This window comes from Citrus clementina, unplaced genomic scaffold, assembly GCF_000493195.1.
Source record: "Citrus clementina cultivar Clemenules unplaced genomic scaffold, Citrus_clementina_v1.0 scaffold_5, whole genome shotgun sequence".
Taxonomy (NCBI): domain Eukaryota; kingdom Viridiplantae; phylum Streptophyta; class Magnoliopsida; order Sapindales; family Rutaceae; genus Citrus; species Citrus x clementina.
This window is the reverse complement of record NW_006262201.1, coordinates 12,469,458-12,488,661: the sequence shown is the minus strand read 5'-3', so window position 1 is coordinate 12,488,661 and position 19,204 is coordinate 12,469,458. Positions and strand designations below refer to the sequence as shown.

The 19,204-nt window shown below is 35.4% G+C and overlaps 1 protein-coding gene and 1 pseudogene across 1 annotated transcript; both read left to right on the top strand.

The window, feature by feature from the left end:
• The window catches only part of LOC112097942, a 10,445-nt pseudogene extending 6,848 nt beyond the window's left edge, over positions 1–3,597 (top strand).
• Positions 3,598–18,269: 14,672 nt separating this feature from the next.
• Positions 18,270–18,563, top strand: LOC18040575 (copper transport protein ATX1). Its single transcript, XM_006431892.2, has one exon. It carries the CDS (start codon positions 18,297–18,299, stop codon positions 18,561–18,563), a length of 267 nt encoding a protein of 88 aa, XP_006431955.1. The 5' UTR covers positions 18,270–18,296.
• Positions 18,564–19,204: the final 641 nt, after the last annotated feature.

The following is a 19,204-nucleotide window of genomic DNA, read 5'->3' as shown; positions in this document are numbered from 1 at the left end:
CAATTTTTACAGTTTCATATGCAATTTTAACTTATACACTTGCTTTTTTCTTTGCCATTTTGCTTTTGATATGAAATGAGTTTGTTTCTTTTCTTCTTTTCTTTACACTCTTATTATCTTCGTTGGGCATATATTTTAACAGACATGCTCTTGTGGAATGGCTTGCAATTTTATCCACTGTTTCCGCAACCCTGGCGGAGACTATGAATGGGCTGATTGGGATAACCCACCTCCGAGATATTGGGTGAAAAAGATGGCTGCTTTATTTGGTTATTCTGATGAATCTGGGACCTGGAATCAAGAACGCTAAGGACAAACGAGGAACAAGATAGATTCAACTAATGCCGACAGGTATGCTTTTATTACTAGTCATAGACACTAAAAACTGTACTTGGTATATATGAACTCTTGTTTATTTAATTCACTTTCTGTTATTTGAATTTTTTAGTTTAAACTTCCATGTTTGACCGATGATTTTGAGAGGTTTCTTCATAGTATCGTTTTCTTCATTTGTGTTTTCTTCAAGTCTCCTAACTCGGTTTTCTTAGAAGCAATGAATGATGAAAAGATGTTCTTTCAATGCAATATTTAAAGAAAGTTCTTCTGTTGGTTTTTTGGTCTATTGTTCGAGTTTAAAACTCACTTTCAAAAATGTATGATTAGTATGTGGCGTAATGACCATGTTGCAAGCATGGCAAGAAAATAATTAGATTCAACAAGAAGCCTTTGGTGATGTAGCATTGCAATCTTATGTACAAGGGATGATGATCCAAACTATGATCAAATTTCGTTATTTAATGTATTTACTGCTGATGTTCGAAATCTTCTGGTTATTTATGGTTTTGTAATTTCTTATGCAGGCATCATTACAGAAGGTCTAGATCAAGGGAGGCTGATCGTGTGAAAAGTGGTTCTGGCAGAAGCCATGATGATGAACGTCAATTGTTCATGAAACAACTTGGAGTCGGAGGCGCTCCAATTATCACAGTGAAAGCAGAAGTGATGAGGCTAATTCTTATAGAAGTTGGTCAGATAGGGACAGAGACTAATTTTTATGTATTGAATTTGGATTATTTAGTTATGAGAGTAGGATATCTCATATTTTGGCTATTGAAGTTCAATTTGTAATATATACTAATAATATTTAAATGTGAAATGAAAGATTTTGTGATATAAATCAATTTCTTTTTGTTATTTTGTGGTGCTTTTAATTTTACAAATAAATCAATAGGCAATGATCCAATTTAATTTTTTATTTTTTAAAAAATAAATTAACTAGTGATACCATGGTAACAGTAATCATAGACACTAATAAAATATCAATAACTACTAATACTATGGTGTCATAATATCGGTGATACTGTAGTAATAGTAATCACTGACACCACTTACAAGTGTCACTATTTTTCTGACTCCCAGATTACTGACACAATTAACAAGTGTCAGTAAAAGTAATTTCTGACACTATTCTAAAGTCAGTAAAGACCATTTTTCTAGTAGTGAAAAGAGATACGGGTCGGATGCCTCAATTCTAGATAGAATGCATTAGCTAATTGAAGCTATCATTCGTCTTTGCTATCAATATTCCAACAACATCAAAGCTGAGTTAGTCATTACCGAGATACATTCCAATGAAAGTCAAACTACTGCAAAGTTGTGTGGCCACTCACAATGTAGTAGGTGATATGAAGTCTTGATATTGCTTATGGATACAAGGCTGATAGCTCAACATTTGATCCCTCTTAAGATTTTCTCTTAAGTTGGTTGGTCCTTTTTATGATTATGGTTGAGTTATGATCCTCTTTACTTGGTTTACCTCAAAAAACTATATTTGTATAGATGTGAGTAATGTGAAATCACGGCAATCTATGCATTTGATGAGAAATCTGGCCCAGAAAGCTTATCCTGTTAAGTAGAGGAACTTGACTGACCATAAACTGTCATATTAAATCCATCACTTGAAAGATGTCGGACGCTTGTAACCCTAATTATCTATGGCCTTCTTGTGGCATAAGCTATGCTTTGTGGAGAATAGTCAAAATTTGAGAATTAGATTTCCATCTATAATTTAAACAACTACATTAAGTCATACAAAACTCATATATGGGACTATGATAATTGTTGGTAGCTTAGTAGTTCTGGATATTGTCTGAAACGTATTGTTTTCCTAGTAAAATAAAATTTTGTTTCTAGTATATCCTTGTTTGTCATGATCATAGCTGTTATAACAGATGCTGCTGCTACTGTTGCTGCTTTTGTTAATTTTTTTTTAATATTAAGTTTTATTTATCCCATTATCTTGCAGGTTATACATCTATTTGATGCTCAAGTAGATGGGGAGTTAAGTCCATTAGTTGATGATTATGTCGTGGTTTGCCAGGTACTTTCTCCTTTACTAGTCCAAACAACAGTATATAGACTTTTATTTTCCGCCATTAACTTATCCTTCTAACAACTTATTATATGCGGAATTTAGAACTAGTATTTATACTTATTTGATATTCAAAGCTCATGGCATTTTGTTCTTAAAATGAGTTAACAAATAACAACTGCAATGATGGTTGGTTTTCTCTTTTCCTGTCGTATTCCCTATTACATTGAAGTGCAAATCAGAATATAGTAAGGCTGTCAGCACAATTCTAGACCACTCAGTTTACCCCTCTAAACTGTGATTTTTTTATGTTTGCTTGGTTATTTTGTCTGAAACCTAATTCTGATCTTGGCTTTTAATTGTATTTTGAAAAATGATAGAAAATTGCATTAAAAAAATTTATTTCAAGGATTATAGTTTTCGTTGTTGACTAAATCCATTTCTATAAGATAAACAGATTCCTCATGGAAGAGAGGAGGAGTACAAGTGAGAACAATTCATAATCCTTCGTAGGATGAAGTAATTTTACGGATACTTTATATGCGTATGCTTTTTATAAGTTTTTAGCTTTGCTGTGCTTTCAATTTATTATTCTTTCTAGAATGAAGTAATTTTGTGGATACTTTATACGTGTGTACTATTTATAGGTGATTTGTTTTTTTTTAAAAAAGCTTAGTTGTCATTTGCCTGCTTTGACAATAAATCCTAGTGAAATTACTATATCCTCTGTTCAAAGGGATGAAATGAATCTGAATATTTTGATGATTATCAAGGATTTAACTCTTTTGGAATTGCTAAAAATCAAATTTATGCCTTATGCAGACAACTTTCACCTAGAAAACACTGTCTTGCTAATCTTAAAAGCAAACTGAGGAGCTCTAATCTTATATTTTCATTTTAAAATTTCATGTGAATTCATATCTTGCTGTGCTTCCATGGCTAATGAAATTATTTCAGTAATCACAAACTAATTCACTCATTCCAAATAAAAGAATTAGCATGTTTTGCTTCAATTATTTCACCTCAAGTCTTTGAATGGTCAACTTCCTTTGAATTTACCTTTTTGGCTATAATTTCTCAAGGTGGCTCCTACTGGATGGTCAGAAGGTGAATGCAAGGGCGGGGCTAGTTGGTTTCCATAGGCTTATGTAGAAAGATAGGAGAAAGCCCCAGCTAGTAAGATATCAAAAACAAACTCATCATCTGAATGTGATATTTCTCAATGAACTCTTGCCAAGTATCCATATGTCCTTTTTATTGTATTATATTGCCATTTTAGTTAACTGATCAACTTTGACAATTTATAAGATAAGTGGTTTGATTGCTTCTCTTAATGAAAACTTGCTAAGCTTCAAGTAATATCTGTCATCATATTTTAATATTTGTATTCATATCAAAGTCGAGGAGAATATATGTAGTATATAACAACTCTGTTTCTGAGTTTCCTCAAAACAAAACTACATGGCATATCATGTTTAGCAGCAAATTTTTACCACTATTTCTTCCCAGTTTTGGTTTACTCTCCTTGAATTGAAAGTTATACTTGTAGCTTGATCACAAAGTAAGTCAAATCAATCAAAATACCTTTGTGGAGGTTGAATTCAAAATTTCTCAAGTTTCACACTTTGTGAAACTTTCCAATCATAAAGTTAGTAAATCTGTGGGCATTAACTTGCTAATTTCTAGTTGCATTCGGGGAGTGTATGATAGAATCTGAATCACTTACATAATGTTCATCTTCATCTTCCACTTGAAGGTATTGAAAATTTAAACTAATGAAACTTTCCAGTCATAAAATTATGAAATATGTGGGATTGACTTGTAAATATTTAGTAACATTCAGCACAATTTGTATTAATTGCCATATCTTTATCTTTATTAACTTGTAAATTATGAAACTGATATACAAAAACCTAATGTTAAATCCTAATTATCTTTAGTTTTTAAAATTGATGAGGAGATATGAAATTCTGGTGTGGTGAATTTGAGAGCCTTAGCTTTGAGAATATTGCTTCATCTTTGCTAGAATGATGTTGTGAGCGTTGTTGTGAGCTTTGTTGTGGCGAGGCAATGACCTTCCACTGAATTTTTTGTCAAGCTTCAACTTTATTAGATGTATGCCTTTCTTCACGAAATGTCTGGGTCTATCTCTGAATTTGGTGTTAATGCTGCAAGTGAAGAAAATGATGACAACGCCATAATTGTTCTTGTTTAAAGTAAAATAGGCTAGCAAGTGCATCTGGGTTTCTTATGATTGTAAAACTATTCCGAATATAGTTTCTAAATGAATGGTATAAAGTGGCTACTTTTTAACATTAAAGATAGTGATCTCATTTAAGTATGCTGCACAGTATAGGGAAGCTATTACAATGGACGGATATGGGTTTGGAACCATCCTGCTTCAAATCCAGATATACAAAACATGATGCTCAGCTTTTTAAGTGTAGAGACGAATACAAAGTGGTTGGGAGTTAGAAGCTACATAATGCTCAATGCTACTACAATTTCCAAAAAAAAAAAATATATTAAGCAAACCTGATTAGTACTTAAAAAGATCTTAGTTAAACTATTTATTAATTTCAATGATAAAATCTTGTTGGAATAAGATTGTCTATAACAAAATAGGAACAAGAAGTTATGAACATTTCAACAAGATAAAACCATCTGCGTCGCCAATAAGGATTCACATATAGAACAACAACAATTCCAAATATCACAATTACGTAAGATGTTGTAAAAATAATAAAGAAATTGTCCATATCAATTAAATTATCATTTTCTTCATTGGTAGTTGAAGCCTCTGGCATAGTTACTGGTGATCTACAAATGGGCAATGGCAGTCCGCAAAGAAAATGATTTCCCTCATAACTACTCTCGCTGAAGGTTGCAAATTGTGCAGTCCATTCTGGGATCTTACGCGATAAGTTATTGTGTGCCACACTAAAAACAACCAATGTATTTAACTCCACAAGTTGAGGAGGGATTTTCCCATTCAATTGGTTGTAGGAGAGATCCAAACTTTCAATATGCTTCAAGTTTGAAAATGTTGATGGGATTGTTCTTATCAACTCATTGTGTGATAGATTCAATGTTTGAATCCTGGTCAAATTTCCGATTTGAGGAGGAATATGACCGATTAGCTTGTTACAAGAAAGATCAAGTCCTGATAGGTAGCTAACCACTCTTCCTTGGTAAGTGTAGGCAATGTTCTTTACTGTGAATTCAAAAATTTCAAGGATTTTCTTTTCTCTGTATATATAAATGTTTTTCACGAGAAAAGATGTTTCAAATGGCTTAAGACTAGAACCATTGCTATAACTTTCATGAAGTGTGGTGTTATCAAATCAAGGAGGAATCAAACCATGAAGATTATTATTAGAAAGATCTAACAACTGTAGTTGGTTCAATCTACACAATTGAACTGGCACTTTACCTTCAAGATTATTGTGAGCCAAGATAAGGTGGCTTAATTGAGAAAGCCCATCAACCAAATCTGGAATGCTGCCATTCAAGCGGTTATAGCTAAGATCTAATATCATAAGGGAAGAGTAATTAAATAATGTACCTTATTTTAGCTCTCCATCTAACATATTTTTCGACAAGTGAACTTGTTCGATAGAGACATGAAGGAAACAAGATGGTAAACTCCCAGATATGTTGTTGTTTGAAATGTCCAAAATCTGAAGTGAATCAAGGTGACAAAAGTCCACTACAATAGGACCTTCAAGATGATTTCCGGGCATTATAATATGTAACTCTGTGAGATTACCTAACCATCGTGGAATTTTACCTGAGAAACTGTTATTATTAAGATACAATCCTTTCTAGTGAGGAGCATTTAGACAAACTTTGTGGGATTTCTCCTACGAAGTGATTGCCCTCTAATAGTAACCATCTTAAGTTTGTCAGGTTAAAATTTCTTGAGAACATATGACCTTCTAGGCTGTTGTTTGATAACGCAAGAAACTGCAAGTTGAAGCAACCCATGGCCAAGTGCTCAAGGATTTCACCAGTCAATTGATTGTTGGATAAGTCCAAAATTTGGAGGAAGTTCATATTACCAAACGAAGAGGGAATGCTACTGTCCAAAGCATTCATGGAAATGTTGAAGACTTTTAAACTTGGTAAAATATCTCCAATTTCTAGTGGAATGCGGCCTTGGAAGTTGTTGTTGGAGACATCCAACAGTCTTAATTGTTTGTGTGAATGAATTGGCAAGCGGAAAGGTCCTGCAAGAGAATCATTGACGAGCGAAAGTTGTCTCAATTTTGTGTTGTTTTCCAACAACCAATTTGGAAATTCTCCATTCATCTTTACGTGTGAGAGATCAACATTCATGATGGTTGTCGAAACCAGCAAAAATAAATACCTACTCTAAATAAATTGTGTATAGTGATTAAGCAGGGTCGTGTCCACAGAGATCGATAATTATTTAAATCCTTTTAAAATATAAATCGTAAAATGGGGGAATTGTTGACAATAATAAAAATCAAATTTAAATAACAAGAACGCAAATTAAAATTGTAATTCAAATTGGAGAAAGCTCTGGTTGAATGAATTAACTCAGCTTGTTTCGACTATTGATCATTGATTCAAATATAAATTATTACTACTTATGAATAGACTGGTTATAGCTACTGAGACCCTCTAATAGTCAATCTCTCCTTAACTAGTCGATAACCAAGGTACGACCGTTGGTTATTTCCCTAATCAATAAACAATCCTAGATACGATCATATGATTTAATCAATTGACAGCCTGAAAAACCAGAGAAACCCAAATCCTAATTAACAAACGCATACGATGATTCATTTAAATTAGATTATTTATTCTCATAACACAACTCACTGCTATGTTATTTGTCACAAACATTAAAATCTTCATACGATGAATCCTTTAATTGACAATAGATTAAGTTGATAATTAAATAGTGGCCAATTAGCTAATTAACAAACATAATAATGACAATAATTCAGAGAATAAATAAATACCCAAAAAGTAATAAAACAATTAAAGCATAAGAAAGATCTCACAGTAGTGATGAATCAAAGCTTCATTAACCTTCAACCAGAATAATAGGTTTAGTTCTTCATAGAGAGAAGAGAAAAATTTAGATCTAGAGTTTTTTTTTTTCTGAAATCTCCCCCTTTTCACAATAGATTCCTCCCTTAAATACTCTCTCTCTCTTCTCCTCTAGAGTTCTTTTTAAAATAAAATACTAATATATGAAATAATAAATTCGTAATTACAAAAATAACCAAAAATACAAAACACGTTAAACTAAAAACTGCAGGTCCGTAATTGACACCACGCGCCCACGCCTTATCAACAAAGTTCTTCTGACGCTCATAATTTCTCCAAGAGAACAATCATCCTTAAACATCATCTTGTAGCTCAATTTTTGCACCAATCAATAGAATTGCACCTAAAAAATAAAACACAAGTAAATCACTATTATTAAGTGCAAAACATCGATATTAAGGGAAGTAAACAATGCAAAACTAGTGCATAAATTGTACTCTAACAATTCACCAGGTCATGTTGATGGTAAAGGAATTTGGGGAATATGACATTGTCTCTATAACCAAAAGACAATGAGAGAGTATTTAATTGGAATTTTGGGGTCAAAGAATGTGATTCAGTAATTTCAGCTTTTATTTCGTTGTTGTCAGCCTGTAAGCTCTTAAGTCTTGAGTGATTGAAAAGTGGTTCAAGGAAATTGGGATCCGAAAGTGATTGTATGAAAGTCTCAGCTCTTCAATGGATGTCAAATGAACGAGGGGAGAATCGGAGATGCTTTCAGTAAGTTGATTGAAAGAAACATCTAAGATTTAGAGGGATGTCATATTTGCCAAGCACCAAGGCAAGGTACCTCTTAAATTATTGCGTGCTATGTACAACTTTTGCAGATGCACCAACGAACAGATGCCTGAAAATTTATTAATTCATCCATCAGTACAATATAAAATTTAACAAATGCACAACATTCATTCTTTTATAAGTGATTGGTTTGTGTAATTATATATTTAATCGAAAATTAATATTATAGATTAAGAAGGGCGGGTGTGAGCATCTCATTAACCCTGTTAAAGAATCTTACTGTCAGTGCTAAGGCTAGAATTTGACAGTGATAAGTACTTAAGAGAAGGCATCGATTCACCAATGATATGAAGAAAGCTGGTGTTAAATGCAAAGCGCGCAAAACCCATGTCCAAATAATCCAACCTCTTGAAATGAAGAAAACCTAGAAGAAACATTAAACAATAAATAAATAAATAAAAATGTTGAACACGTAGGACAACATTGAGTTCATAATCAACACTTTTCTTTTACCTTGACCACGTACGACACCATTGACTTCACAACCAAAAATTGACAGATTTTTTAACGAAGGGAATATTGATGCAATGCTTTGCAGAAGGCTTATATGGAGAGAGGAACCGGACAATGTCAAATATTCCAAGTTGGTGAAATTATGCAACTCTGTTTAGAATTAGAAGGAAGGAGCAACAGATTTAGCTTTATTAATAATACGAAAAATTAATTAATTAATTAATTAACAGTTTATTTAGAAAGTTGGCCACATCTGTGCCTTTTACTTACCTTGAGTAGTAGTTATCACAGTTTCTGTAAAATTATTAGACCCAAGGTCAAGAGTGTTGAGGGATGGGAATGATCTTATTGACTGTAACAACTTGCTTCCATCTCTAATTCCAACTCCCCATAGATACAGGCTTTTCAACTTCCTCAAGCCTCTGTAACCTGTTTTTTAATATATTTTAGAATAGGATTTAAGAAAATCAAAATTCATTGTCTAAATTTAGAGATAAACAAACTAAATGATTAATTTAATTAGGAGTCAATTTGTATTTTATGCTTTGGGAAAAGATCAACATTATTTTTCAATCCCTGTAAAGATTAAAGAACTGGAATCAAATCTTTATTACATTCTATTTTTGAAACAATATAAATTCTCTGTTTCTTTTTTTTTATATACCTTTTGGGCCTTCCCTAACCAAATGAATTAAATTAATGCAATTAAATAATATTTTAATTGTTTACCTTGAGGAACCACAAGATTGTCGATTTCGTTGTAACTCATGTCCAACACTTCTAAGTTGTTGAAGGAATCAAATTCCGCAAACATGCTCAGATTTAAGACTTAAAAACAAAGTCAATTAATTAATAAATTTAAAGGAAATTAAAACATCATGAGAATCCAAGCCAAATAGTAATTAATTAATTAATTAATTAATTGACGGAGTAAATAAAAGTATGTTTAAATTAGTATTAATTCCTTCAGACTAATCAAATTAAATATTAAATTATATCAATGATCCACAAGTCTAGCTAGCATATATAAAATGAGAAAGCAGGGCTTAGGCTAAAACGGCGAGAACACCGGCGATCAAGCTCAGAAAACCCACAGCTCAACCCGTTTTCATCGTTGTTAACTCCGCCGGTTTTGGGTGATGCCACCGCCTAGACCTTGATCCTCAGCTCACCCTTATCATTTTCTGACCAACCTCGCCTCCTGAAACGGTTGGAATTCCACCGATCAACCACTGGAAAGCTCGCTGATTGGTAAGCTCGATCCGCCGCCGTCATCGGGCGTGGGAACTCACGGCCACCACCATTGGACTCAGGGTGGTCAAAACTATCAAATTGAACGGCAGGGGCAATTCGGTAATTTTACAAACTTCGAATAAGTTTGTAATTTCTGAAATCGGTGGATAATTTTGTAATTTCAGAATAGGACAATTAGGTAATTTGAGATTTTGGGGGTAATTCAGTAATTTATGTTGTTAAGGGCATTTTGGTAATTTTACACTTCGAGGGTAAATTTGTAATTTTCTGACATTGTGGTTATTTTTGTGATCCAAATTGAGGGCAACTTGATAATTTAGGATTTTTTTGGAGAATTTAGTAAATATTGACGTCGAGGGCATTTTGGTAATTTTGGCATATAGGGGTATTTTAGTAATTTTATGCATACGAGAATAATTTATGCGGATAGATATTTGTTTCGAGATTTATTGTGTGAAATTAGTTGTATTTCATGTTTACGGAAAATGATTTTGTCATTTACTTGATTAGGAGGACCCGCGAACGAGAATCAACCCGCGGACGTTGTTGATACCGAGTCTGGATATTGTCATTGTGAGTGGAATATACAAAACATATTTTCATAGTATATTCTGATTTTATGATACAGTACAACATGTTTTGATAATAAGTGATTTTGTTATCGTTTTTGAGTAAATGTATGATAATAGAATTGAGTGGATTTGAGATATGTTAAATAAAAAGGAAATGAGATTTCAAATGTGATTATATGCTTATGTACATGTGTATAAAAGGTTGTTTGCAAAATCATTGGCCCGTCTGAGTACACATAGAGGCTTTGGGCCGTGTGCTTGGGCACCTTGTCCTTTGGGGACCAGATTATGCATGCACAGATATGATGAGATATATGAGATATGAGCTGACATTTTCCTATCTATCCGTTGTAGCTTCGGGGCATAATAGTTCCCCGATTGCCCGTCCGTCGAGGTCTGGATATGATGAGATTATTCCCCTGGGTACTTGTTTGGTGATAGTTTTTGGTATTCAGTATTTGATATTACAAGCGTTATGATTTCATTGATTTTATGCAAAATTACGTGATATTGTTATTTCAGTGTATGATTTGAATTAAATAAGTTTATGTAAATTCTTATGATATTTTGATGAAATTGATTTGGGAAAGATTAAATCATTTTAAATAAATTTATGTTTTTCAAAAACTACTACCCACTCACTGAACTCACTGAGTTTTATACTCACTCAATTTTTATTATATTCCCCTATATACAAACCAAGGGTTCCCTTTTATAGGCACAAGGAAACCACTATTACATACTGTAGGTATTATTGATCCTTATCACAAAGGAATCTACTTTACAACTCACTCCTTACTTTATGTCACACTCACACTCTCATCCTTATCTCTAAGGATGGTACTCAATACATACGAATACAAATACATACATATATTATTATCACCATTGCTTCCACTGTAGGGTCCACTAAGCTTTCGCTATAGCCCAGAGTTGCCACTTGTTGGCGTGCTTCGTCCTGACCTATGGTTCCATCGGTCTTCGGATGCTGCATCCATGTCTTCTCCCATATTTGGCCATATGGGGTCTTCTATGTTGTCTGGCTGTGGGTTTACTTCTGGTTGGGGCCATTCTTGGAGGTCTATCTTTGGCCTGCCATGCCGAGTGAGGTAGTCATTATACCTCTGCTGTATGTCTGCTGCTTCGTCTTCCTCACCATGAAGCTTAAGATTTCTAATCTCTTCTCTATAGTAGAGATCTAGAGTACTACAGACTTGTGGGGAAACTGGGCTGTGAGTATTGTACATGGGAACAGTTCCATATACATCTGCCAGTGCCCTTCTTGCATTCCAGCAGCCTGTCCACATCGAGTCTATTTCTTCGTGGGAGTGATCATGCATGGCCACCTGTACAAAAGGATGCTTGTATCTTCCCTAGATATCCGTGAGTTTTACAATCACTATAGTGGAGTGAGTGATTTGATACTCGTTGATAAGCTTTAGTGTCAAGATATCCTCGAAGATAGGAACGAACATTCGGTCGAACCATCTTCATTTGCCATATCTTCTGCTGGTGTGGATCAGGTTTGGTTCAAACAATATTGCCACAGGGTAGATGTTAAGCCAGGACCACGTTATGTAATAGGCTTGTGGCGTTATGTCACAGATAACATAGTGACCCCAGTTGGAATTTTCGTCTATTACATAGTGGAAGGTGCAACCAATCTTGAAGACCGTTTCATGCATCTGGTCAGGATTTAGATGTGGATCAAAAGCTCTCTGACATTTCTTATTATGGGCAGGTCTGTGTTCTTGCATGGCCACGACCTGCCATACCCGCCATGTTAGAGCTTGATCTTCTGGATCTCTTTTGTGGGTGATGACCTTCTCAAAGATGTCATCCTGAACTTCCGAAGGAAGCCAAGCGATGAAGGTATTGAGATCTCTGAGAAAGTGTGCTCTAGTTTCATGGGCACTAGAGCTGCCTTCTTCCCATCTTCTTAGGAGATTCCTCCTTTTGATCATGGTGATTGGTCTGGAAAGGAAATCCGTTACAGTGTTGGATTCTCCTTTGATGTGTTTTACTTCGAACTTGAATCTCGAGAGAGACTCAGACCACCTTGTAAGTTGTGGATCTGGGATTTCTCCTTCTTTTCTTCTAAGTAATCTCTGGAGGTACTTGTAATCTATTTCAATCACAAAGGGAGTTAGTAAAAGAAAGAACTGGAACTTCTTGATCCCTTTGACGACTGCTAAAACTTCTTTCTTAGAGGAGGGGTAGTGGCTTTGAGCATCGTTGAACTGGCCAGATTTATAGCCACATACTTTCCTGTTTCCCTCGGATTCCTCTATCAACAGTGCTCCCCAATAATGGTCATTAGCATCTGTCTATAGGATGAGCTATCCCTTGTCAGGTATCTTTAATGGTGGAAGTGGCTGGCATTTTTGCTTTAAGTCTGTCACTGCTTTTGTCGCGTCTTCCGACCATTGTAGGGCACCCTTCTTTAAGTGCTTGGATATCTGACTCGTCATCTTTGACAGATCTTGCACATGGTCTACTGCATAGTTGATTATCCCGAGGAATTGCTGGATCTGATTTCTAGTGGACAGCTGATCTGGGAATTGGGATATTTTCTCAGCAATATGTGGCTGAGGAATGATGAATCCTTGTTTGATGTGTAGTCCCAAAAAGTCTACCTCATCAAGGCCTATCTTCATCTTTGGTTCTGACAGGGCTAACCCATGTTTATAGGTTAGTGCCTTGAATTGAGACATGTGTTCAACATGTTTTTCTTCACTGTTGCTAAAGATAAGAGTATCGTCAATGTAGATAAGGTAGAATCCTGAGATGGATTTGTACACCTCATCAATTCTGTTTTGGAATTCTTACGGTGCATTCTTTAGGCCAAAAGGCATCACGTTCCATTCATAATGCCCATGGGAGACCACAAATGCTGTCTTGTGTCTGTCTTTTTCCTTGATTCTAATTTGCCAAAAGCCTGACTTCATGTCAAACTTTGAAAACACCTTTGCTCCAGCAATGCGTTTCAAAATGTGTGTCCTTCGTGGAATGGGGTATCTTATGTCCTGCAAGCAATCATTCAGCTTTCTATAGTCTATTACCAATCGCTTCTTTCCACATATCTGCTCTGAATGCTTGTTGACATAAAATGCTGGGCTGGCCCAATGAGACTTAGAGGGTCTAATAAGCTTTAGATCCATAAGGGCTTGGATATCTGTTTTGCATAAGTTTTCGTCATGAGGCATGCCTGGATGAGAGGCTGTCTGGTGAGGCATGGTCCACCCATCCTTGTAGGGTAGAGACACAAAATGTTGTTCTCTAGCCCAGAACTGGTTTGGCACTTCTGCACATCACTCTAAGAGTTCCTTGATCTGGGGTTCATATTTATGGATAGGGTAGTTGTCTAGTTTTCCACCCTCCCCAAAAATAGATTGTTTCTCAACCCAAGGAACTTGGAAAGAATGACTCGTACCATCTAGAGGATTACGAATGGTATAGGAGAATCCTTCGGGAAAAAAGGCAAAAGGGGCAACCAGACTTAAAAAGTCGGTACCCAATAAGATATTTTCGCCTGAGTAATCAAAAGCAAAGAAGCCAAGTTTGATCATGAATGGTTGGATCTCTATTGGATGAGTAATCTTTTTGCTGTAGAAGTCCCTGCCGCTGGCTGATCCGAATGAAACCTTTGTAGGAACATAAAAGCTTTTTGGAACACAAGCTTCTCGGATGAATGAGCACATTGCTCCCGTATCAATGAGAGCAGTAAGTGCTACCTGAGTATCCTCTGTAGGATTGAGGATAACTTTGATATGAGGCCGGAAGAGAGAGGATGGTTGCATTGCCAATTTAGCCTAGAGGGGATCATGGACAGCCATAACAAGGTCGTCGTCAGTAGAATCGCTGTCAATGCAAGTAGTAGAATCAGTATCCTCAGTATCGGAAAGAGGATGTTCATCTAATGTGTAGACAGCGCCGAGGGGGCTATCCAACCAGGTATAGATGTCATTATCAAAATCTTTCTGCTGGATCATTTGGAGGAGTTTTGCTGGAAGTTTCTTCTTGGATTTGCACTGTTTGGCATAGTGACCTTTCTTTCCACAGATAAAACATATTCTGGTGCCTTTCTTGTGTTTTCGTTTTTTGATGAAACGGTATTTCTTTCCTTTGTAGGGTTTCCAGGGCCGTTTGTCTTTCTTTCGCTTGCAAGTATTGCAAGAGCACATCTTGTCTGTATGCTGGCAACCAAATTTGTTTGGTTTCTCATTGTAGAACTTTTGCAGAGAGGATTTCTCAATCTGCTTCATGTGCTTTCTTAGATCTTGAGATCGGCAATGGCTCTGAATGAGTTCCATTGACATTTAATAGAGCTGAGCGAGGCTGTATTGTGTTAAGTCAACGATTGCATCAGCTTTGAATTTAGCTTCCATCATTTCTGCAACTGGGCCTGGCATGTTGAACACGAATGTCCTGTGGATGGTATCGGATTATTTGTCAAAGATGTAGTACAACCTTTCTTGCTCTAGGTAGTACTCTTCCATATTTCGGACATCACAACATTTGTTTTGGAGAAATTGCTTTTCAGCAACCTCTTCTTCTCTTGTGTATTGGCCTAGAAAATCCAAGGATAGATTCTCTACCAAGCTTCCATAAGGATCTTCCCTGCTGAGAGTAAACTATTTTTGGTCTCTGGTGAGCTTTCTTCCCCACCATCATCTCAGCGATCCGGCGAACCCTGCTATCAGCCTTAGTGCGGCTGATCTTCTGCTCAACTGAGGGGCTCGTTGGCATTCTCCTTCGTACCAAGCTACCAATTTTTCAAAATAAGCCAACCTTTCCTTTGGCTTCATTCCATCGATGTTCCAGAGCATTTTTCTAGTTGTAGAGTGCCCTAAATGTACCCTGGTTTCCCATTCTTCTCCTTGGGATACTTCATCTATATGTGGGGCACGTTCAGCAGTTTGGTCAGCTGGATTGGAGGATGCTTCTGCAGATGCTGCTGGTTGATTAGTGAATTCTGGGGCAGTGAATTATGTTGTGCCTGACAGGTTCTGAGTTTGTTCCTGTCTTGTAGGATCAGAAGTCTGACCCTGTGTTGGTGTTGAGGTTACAAATCTGGTTCGAGTATCCACATAGAATGGATTAGGAGGATTTGCCCTTTGCATAAGAATGAGAATTGGAGGGATCCTTGTAGTATCATCAGAGGAGATACTTGATTCTTCTTCAGTATCAGATTTCTCTTTTCATCATGTAACCTTCTGGGGCCATCGGTATTAAGGAGGAGGAGCATAGCTTCTCCAGAATGCCGTCTGACAATTGCCAGATGCATTTTCTTCCCAGATATGCCATGGTTTTGTAGGTTTTCTCTTCCAGTGTCTGGACACTTTCTTCTTTTGATAGCTTTCCTTTGTTCTTTCCATTTCGTCCTCATCTGCAGCTCCAGTCATAACAATCATGTTGATGGATCTAGAGGCATTATCATGCAGTCGAGAAAACTACTGGGTAGTCATTTTATGTTGTTTTCTGGTCTTTTTTAGTTATTTTCTGATAATAGCTAAGTCTGTAACTATTTGCTGTTGGGTAACCATGATGTCTCCTAATGCCTGGTTCTGTTCCACAGCATTAATATTTGACCAGTCGACTGCCTTCTCAATTGGGCCGAACTCAATTGGGTTGGTTTTCTGTATTACCCATTTGGCAGCATACATTTCTCCAGGAATATCCTTGATAAATTCATTATCAAGGTCTGGAGTGGTGATCATATTGACTGGACCCATGAATCTACAAGAGGTGGTTTTCCTTGGCATATGTGTGCACAAGGAGGGATGCTTTCCTTCAAGCTGGCACTTTTCACATGGATAGAGGGCTTTAGTCTTAGTGGGAAAAGAGACCGATACCCTTCCTTCTTGCAACCGGCTTATTTTTGGGACCTCATGGATCTGTTGAGGCCTGTTGTTTTTCTCATACTCATTGATCCATTGTGGTGGAAAAATGAGTTGGTTTTGCCTATAAGTCCTGGGTTGAAAGACTCTGCCATCACCAGCAAGAAATCTGGTAATAGGTTTGCCAGAGCTGCTCATAGAGAATAGATGAGTTTGGACTTTATAGGTCATGGTGTGGTGAATTGCTAAGGTAGATTCATTAGGTTTCATGGTTAAACCATTGACTTGAATTAATACCTTAATGGCATCTGTGAGGGATGGCTTGTGTATGTCAAGGGTGAAGTTTGGTTCTACCTGGAGCACAACATGACCTTGGTTGAGTCCTGCTTTGACAGCAGTAATCAAGGCTTTTTCGAAAGCTTGCCACCTAGTGTCTAGAATGGCAATGAAACATGTGATATCTTTTCCAGCTAGGAACTCAAAGTAAACAACTAGTAAAATTATCATTATAGCTTAAGGCTTTATATTTCGAAAGGGGACCATTCCATTACTGTCAATTCTTCCAAGTTGATGAAATTAAGCAACTTACAACTTTAGATATATATGTCAGGAAACTAGTTAACAATTTATGAATTTGAAAATTAGTTAATAATTTATTAATTTAACTATTTATTTTGCATTGCAAAGTTATTAGAACCAAGTAATCTGTTTAATAATTAAAATAGGATTGAAGAAAGTCCAAATTCATTGTCTAAATTTAGTTTTAAACACTTAATAAAAAATTTTATTTTCTTCAATATTATAATTGTGTTTAGGCGCCACAAGAATGTCAATTTCATTGTAGGTCATCCCAACTCCTCTAAGTTACTCAAAGAATCCATTTTTGAGTATGGGCCAGTTTGAGATTGTAGTGGCTAATTAAATAATCTGCTTCTATTGTGCGGATGAGATAAGTTGCTGATTAGAGTATTTAGTAAACTTAGTTGTTTTGGTTGTTGTGATAAATTTTATTATAAAAGTGTTATTTTATTATATGATGACCAAAATAAAAATAAATTTAAGTTACCTTTTATTTTTTAGAATACACTTAATAATGTTTAGACATGTTTTTTTTCTATATTATTAATAATAGAACAAACATTATCACCTTTTTTTTTGAACCACCCACTCTATATCTTTAACTACTCTCTCTCTCTCTCTGTAGCTCACAAGAGGGCTTTATGTCATTCGCTATTTACTTATAACACATCTAACAATTTATGCACCTAGCTTATAGTTGATTTACTTGGTTGTCTTCTATAAGTCTTTCATGCATTAATTTTCTTCCCTTTCTTTCAATATTTGCATTTGTGTATTTGTGTTTAGTAAGAGAACGATTGTACAATTATACTCTATTATTATATATGAACCTAAAATTAACTTTAAATATTTATAATAAACAAAAATATGATGTTAAAAAGTAATACATATTTGTAAAAAAAGTATTTATACATCCATTTATAAAATTAAAGAGTGTACATGTGATCATCAAAATAAGTCTTAGAAGTGTTGTTATGTTTTTTTTCCCTTTGGAAAACCCATCATTATAAAAAAGTCTAAAAACTTCCACATGTTTTAGAAGTCTTTAAGTCTTTTTTTTTTCTTTTTTCTTTCATTTGCATTTTGGTCTACACGGCCAAAAATTAAATTCCACATGTTTGGTATTTTGTGAAAATTCTATTTCTGTATTTGTACTTTAAAAAGCAGGTGAAATTGATTTATATTTCCACAAACAAAATTGATTTATCGTTAGAGCCCGTCACCCATTTTTTCCTCTATAGAAAGCAAAATCGTTACCGATAATAGCATCAAAAACAAAACGAAAACAAAAGCCCCCAAAAAAAAAATCAATTTTTGTCGTTCTTTTTTTTTATTTCAAGTCCTGCTATGTCTCAGACCGTTGTCCTTAAGGTTGACATGTCATGCGAGGGCTGCTATGGAGCAGTGAAGAGAGTGTTGGGGAAAATGGATGGTGTGGAAACATTCGACATTGATTTGAAGGAGCAAAAGGTGACTGTGAAGGGCAACGTGCAGCCCGACGCTGTCCTCCAGACTGTTTCTAAGGCCGGGAAGAAGACTGCCTTCTGGGAAGAGGAAAAACCAGCATCAGCAGAATCAGATTCGAAGCCTACCGAAGCTGTGGCTGCTGCTTAAGATATCAGTGGCCTGTTCACTTCGTGAATTTACTATGAATATCATAAGGATTGTCTGTTGTGTACTGCAATATTTTACTTTGAAGCTGTAATAAGATCTTGGATGTTTTGCTGCTGTACTATTGTATTGTCTAAATTGAATACAACTTCCTTGTGATAAAAATAAAATAAAATAAATAAAATAAAATAAAAATAACAAAATTTTCTAGCTTTTGGAAATCATGGAGAGAAATTAACTTGGTTGGTTTCTTGATTGACGGTGGTCAAATAATGCGTGACTTGGAAAAACCTGCCCTTCTTCTTTTATTAATTAACTTCATTAAAAAAAATTGAAAAAGAAAATTACAAGAGAAACAGAGGTAAGCAGAAGCCAAAAGCTATTCCTAGAAAATGCCTCAGGGGCATAGCTGATTATTTTATATATTAAAAAAAAAGTGCTGCATTGAAAAAGTAAAATAGAATATATACCTGATAATTTTGACGCATTAATTATATTTCATTACGATAAATTATTTTGTCATGACAACAATAAATCTATCTATTTTTAGAGACTATTAACTGTAAGAGAGGTTTGTCGTCAAAATAGTTGAAAATATTTTTTATAAGAGGATTGGGAGTCATTGCCTTCATCAAGAATAATGG

Bases quoted from the DNA above. Each gene is read 5' to 3' on its own strand.
- LOC18040575 (XM_006431892.2), top strand. From the start codon at position 18,297: ATGTCTCAGACCGTTGTCCTTAAGGTTGACATGTCATGCGAGGGCTGC.